At 63.2% G+C, this 5,149-nt stretch overlaps 1 protein-coding gene across 1 annotated transcript in view; it reads left to right on the forward strand.

Moving 5' to 3' along the window:
- Nucleotides 1-3,476, forward strand: part of CDC34 (cell division cycle 34) — a 5,722-nt gene extending 2,246 nt beyond the window's left edge. Inside the window, exon 5 of the mRNA XM_011993049.1 lies at nt 2,731-3,476. Coding sequence (XP_011848439.1) covers nt 2,731-2,944 — 214 coding nt within the window. The 3' untranslated portion in view covers nt 2,945-3,476. The remainder of the gene's footprint in view (nt 1-2,730) is intronic.
- The last annotated feature ends 1,673 nt before the right edge of the window (nt 3,477-5,149 follow it).

A 5,149-nucleotide genomic window follows, 5' to 3' on the forward strand; every position in this document is an offset into this window, starting at 1 on the left:
GCCAATTTTTGTAACTTTTAGTAGAGGTGGGATTCCACCATCTTAGCCAGGCTGGTCTCAAACTCCTGACCTCAGGTGATGTCCCCGCCTCAGCCTCCCAAGATGCTGGGATGACAGGCGTGAGCCCCTGCCCCTGGCCTAGTGGTTAATATTTTCATAGATTCTTCCAGACTCTTCGGTTTAACATATGTCCATGTTTTAATGAGGAAATGGGGTTGTGCTGTGTGTGCCCAGTGACTGTCAGTCAGGGGTCTTGGCCTTACTTGTGTCGGGCATGCGTCCCTGCAGGCTCTTGGCCTGGCGAGCTCTGGGGACGGCTGTGCAGCTGCCTTCCGGCGCCTTCTGTACCTGCCGTCCACTTTGCCTGCGTGGCTGTGTGTGGTGACCCATGGCTCTCCCTCTCCTCCCGTCGCGCTCGTGCCCCAGAGCTGACCCCCACAGCCTCTTCTCTGGGGTGCCTGTGCTCACGTGAACGTGAAACACGGGCGTGTCTGCATACACAGGCGAGGCTTTCTTGACGGGTTGACACTTAACGGTTCTTGCTCCTGCTGTTACGTAGAGGCCCTTCCTGTTTGCTTGTATTTCTCAGAGTGAAATTGCACAGATTTCCTCACAGAGGCCTCACCTATTTTTGTTTTTATTTTGTATAAGCAGAATCTTAAAAACGACCTTTAAAATATTGCACACGTAATCCACGTGTCTTCCTCACCCCAGGACCCACGAGCGTCCCGGGCACCTTCCGTCCTGCACTTGCTGGCAGCTGGTGTCATGGGGTCGTCCTGGGGCAGCGTCCTGGTGCTGGGGGGTCCCGGCTCTGAGCAGCCATGGTGGGCGGGTCCCGTGCGGCCTCCTGGGACGTGTCCTGCAAGCACCTGCTGGCCCCTGGAGGTCACGGGGGAGCTGGCCCTGGCCATCCCTCTGTGCAGATGTCCTCAGCGGCCCTGGCCTGGCCGTCTCACCTGGCCCATGTGGCTGGCTCCTTGGCCCAGTTCTTCCCGGCCACCTCCCTGAGGCGCCTCCCCGAGATCCCAGCACAGAAATAAAAGTCACACTATTTTTATCCCTCAAAACTCCCTGCGGGCCAACTCACGTGCCCGTGTGGACCGCCGTGCTCGCTGCTTTGTGCCTGCTTTAAATCTGTGTGTGTGTGGGCCTTGTGGCAGCCCGAGTCCCACTGAGCTGTACCAGGCGGGCTGCCGTGGAGCCCGGCCGGGTCAGGGATGGTCCTTGGTGAATAGCACCGCCAGATGCTCCCCTCTCATGGTTCGTGCTGGCGGTGTACCGGCTGCACCTCCACGGCACAGGTCAGGTCACACCCTGGCCCTCCCGTGCATCTCCCCACGGCTGCCACCCGTGCAGTGCCGTCCTCGGGGCACCCGTCACCCGCCCAGCCCGTCAGAGAGCCCGGGAAGCAAAGCATGGAATCTGCCAGGTCCCACCGCCCGGGGACGTCCCAGAGGCCAGACATCTGCCCTCCGTGCCTTGTGCATCCCCATAGGAAGCACTGGGCTTGTGGGCCGGGCTTGGGGGTGTCTGTCTGCTCCGGACCTGCACACCCCGGTAGCAGCCGGGCCCAGAGCCGTGCCCGATCGGTGCAGCCAGGCCCAGAGCCGTGCCTGATCGGCGATAGGGGCTCGAGGGCCGGGTTGGAGTCCTGAGGCTGCGGCCTTGTTCCTGTTTTCTGTCAGATGGGGTCAGCGTGTAGCCCGGCCCCGCCGTGCCAGCCCCGGACGCCCCGGATGCCCCTTTGCTGCCAGTCCTGGGGGGACGTTCTTGACGGGTGTCCTGGAGGCGGAGCTGGGGGCAGGCCCTCGTAGGGCCTGGGGTACGCGGTGCCCTCCAGAAAGTCTGAGCTAACGGAGCCTCCCTTCCTGCCAGGGGCCGGGATGGCCAGGCCCCCCTTGGTGTAGAATCCTGGCAAGGCCACGGAGAGGCTCGGGCTGTTTCTGCCTTTCCCGTCTCACCTGTGCTGGTTCCTGGCTCTAGGGATGGTCCTGCCTTCTGTCCGTGGCCCTCCCAGCTGCTTCCTTTGCTCCTGCGCTCCGGAAAGCCTTTTGCCCCCAAGTGGGGCTGCCTGGGCACTCCCTGTTGCCCGGCATTGTTATTTTCTCCTAGCTCTGATGGGTCCTGTGGGGTGTGCTTCGGGGTGGGGCGGGTGGGTGTGACTGTGCTGCGCCATTCGGTCTCCCCCCTGCACCTCCTGCCCTTCCCTAGCCCCTCCGGTGTCGTTTCTCCCCTCTGGGCCTCCTCATGCACGGGGCTGTTTCCTAAGGGGTCACTGCAGCCCTTTTTTATTTTTTATTTTTTTTTTTGAGACAGAGTCTCGCTCTGTTGCCCAGGCTGGAGTGCAGTGGCCGGATCTCAGCTCACTGCAGGCTCCGCCTCCTGGGTTCCCGCCATTCTCCTGCCTCAGCCTCCCGAGTAGCTGGGACTACAGGCGCCGCCACCTTGCCTGGCTAGTTTTTTGTATTTTTTTAGTAGAGATGGGGTTTCACCGTGTTAGCCAGGATGGTCTCGATCTCCTGACCTCGTGATCCGCCCGTCTCAGCCTCCCAAAGTGCTGGGATTACAGGCTTGAGCCACCGCGCCCAGCCAACCGCAGCCGTTTTAAGAGAAACCTGAGGGCTGGGATGAGCGTCGGACCCGGGGGAGGGGAGGGGAGGGGAGGGGGCAGGGCAGGGGCCGGGTCCAGGCACGGAGGTGGTGCCCTCACCCGCCCTGTCCCCCCAGGAAGCAGGTCCTGGGGACCAAGGTGGACGCGGAGCGTGACGGCGTGAAGGTGCCCACCACACTGGCCGAGTACTGCGTGAAGACCAAGGCACCCGCGCCCGACGAGGGCTCGGACCTCTTCTACGACGACTACTACGAGGACGGCGAGGGGGGCGAGGAGGCCGACAGCTGCTTCGGGGACGACGAGGACGACTCGGGCACGGAGGAGTCCTGACCCCGCAGAATAAACGCGCAGAGTTTACCTCACTAGGGCCGGACCCGTGGCTCCTTCGACGACAGACTACCTCACGGAGGTTTTGTGCTGGTCCCCGTCTCCTCTGGTGGTTTCGTTCTGGGCTCTTTTCTCCTTTCCCGTATTTGTTCTGGGTTTTCATGTGCTTCAGAGAAGAGGGGCTGCCCCACCGCCGCTCGCGTCACTCGGGGCTCAGTGGACGGCCAGGGTGGGAGAGCCCCGCGCACCTCTCCTCGGGAGGGGAGCTGAGCCCCGACGTCTGCTGGGGCCCCCTAGCTTCCGGACTGGCCGTACCCCGGAGGAGCCACGGGGGCTGCTGGGAACGTGGGCGGGGGCCGTTCCTGCCACTGCCAGCCTGGGAGACCCAGGTGTGGGTCCGAGGGGCCCGGGCCCGCCTGTCAGCTCCAGGGCCTGGAGCCACGTCCCAGCACCAGTGGACGGATTCACCGTGGCCGACTCTTCTCTCTGCTTTGGTTTGTTTGAAATCTAAATAAAACTACTTTATGAGAGGCCAGAGAAGCTCTGCTTGGGAGGGAGAGGCAGCCTCCAGGTCCGTCAGTGACTGCACACGGCCAGCCCCACTGGGACCCTGGCTTCGCCGGGCGTGGATCTAGGAGGCCTGTCCTGGGAGGCACGGGGAGCAGCCGGGTCCCGCGGTCTGTATGCTCCCGTGACTTGGGTCAAATAGGCCTGGGTAGCGTCCCCCAGCCTGCGGGACGGGCGGCCAGAAAGGCCCCCGAGTTCCTCCCTGCGACCAGGCGCATCTAGTGGGACGGGAGCTGCCTCTGCAGAGCAGACCTGCGGGGCCTGAGCAGGCGTCCAGCGAAGCTTCGCCCCAGGGCCACAGATGCCCCCGATCGGCGCTCTGGTGGCTCCGGCTCCATCCAGGCAGACCCTCGCGGGGGGAGCCATGGCCCTGGGCACACAGGGCAGACGTCACGTCGTGGTGTGAAGAAGTCCCAGCATCGTTTTATTTCGTGTCGTGGAGGAAAGCGTGGCGCTTCCCTGCCCTCCCAGGGTGTGCCGCCTTCCAGGAACCTGCCAGTGTTCAGCTCCTGGCCTTGCTTCTGGGCACCCAAAAAGCCGTGCAGGGGCTGATACAGGGCTGAGGAGCTGTGAGGATGAGGTTTCCCACCAAGTTCGGACAGAACATGGGGCTGCGTTGGTCAGAGCCTGGGTTGCCCCTGCCAGGTGGGTGTGGGGTGCAGAAGGGCACCAGGGCTGACCCGTGACACCCCATGGGGCCTGTGGGGTGCGTGGCCCGCCGCCTCTGAGGCAGGCCCTGGCCGTACCTTGGCAGGTGGACACCTTTCCCGGGTGCTCCTTCAGCCCAAGGGTCTACGTGCGGCGTTTGATCCTCAATAGACCTCACCCAGCCGTCTTCGTTTCTGGCTTTTCTTACACCCGGAAGGCTGGCGGCCACCCAGGCCAGGGCCCGGCCCATCTGAGGCAGGTTTGAGGGGACTCTGGCTCGATGGTACCGGCGCCTGCAGCCTCCACTGCCCCCCTTGTGAGCCTGTCTAGTTTACCTCATCCACTGGGCACTGCTGTGTGGCCTGGCAGTGAGCTCAGCCAGGTCCTGGACCCCTCCACGGGAGCCCAGGTGTGTCACCTCCAAGCACTCAGCAGGTGCCAACACGTTCGGCCGCCACGGTGGCAGAGCAAGATTCAGGGCCGATGGCAGCCACGGATGTAACCTGTGGCCGGGCTGTGGGTCCCACGGATGTAACCTGTGGCCGGGCTGTGGGTCCCACGGATGTAACCTGTGGCCGGGCTGTGGGTCCCACGGATGTAACCTGTGGCCGGGCCGTGGGTCCCACGGATGTAACCTGTGGCTGTCCCAGGGAGTGTGCTGTCCTCTCCTCTCTTCCCCACTCGGCTCCAGGCTGAGCTGCGCTGCTGCCCCGTGTACCACATGAAGGGCCCTGGGGCGGCGTCACCTGACTGCACCACTGGCCCCCTGGCGTTCTCAGGCCAGCCTGAAGGATGAAAGGCCCTGGGGTCTCAGCAAACCGCGGCCCTCAGGACCACACCTGGCGTCCGCCCCTATTATGAATAAAGTTTTATTGGCACAGCCACACCCAAGTCTCAGGATCATCCATAGCTGCTTTGTTTTGTTCTGTTTTTGAGACAGTCTCGTTCTGTCTCCCAGGCTGGAGTACAATGGCGTGATCTCAGCTCACTGCT

Source organism: Mandrillus leucophaeus, unplaced genomic scaffold (genome assembly GCF_000951045.1).
Source record: "Mandrillus leucophaeus isolate KB7577 unplaced genomic scaffold, Mleu.le_1.0 Scaffold423, whole genome shotgun sequence".
Taxonomy (NCBI): domain Eukaryota; kingdom Metazoa; phylum Chordata; class Mammalia; order Primates; family Cercopithecidae; genus Mandrillus; species Mandrillus leucophaeus.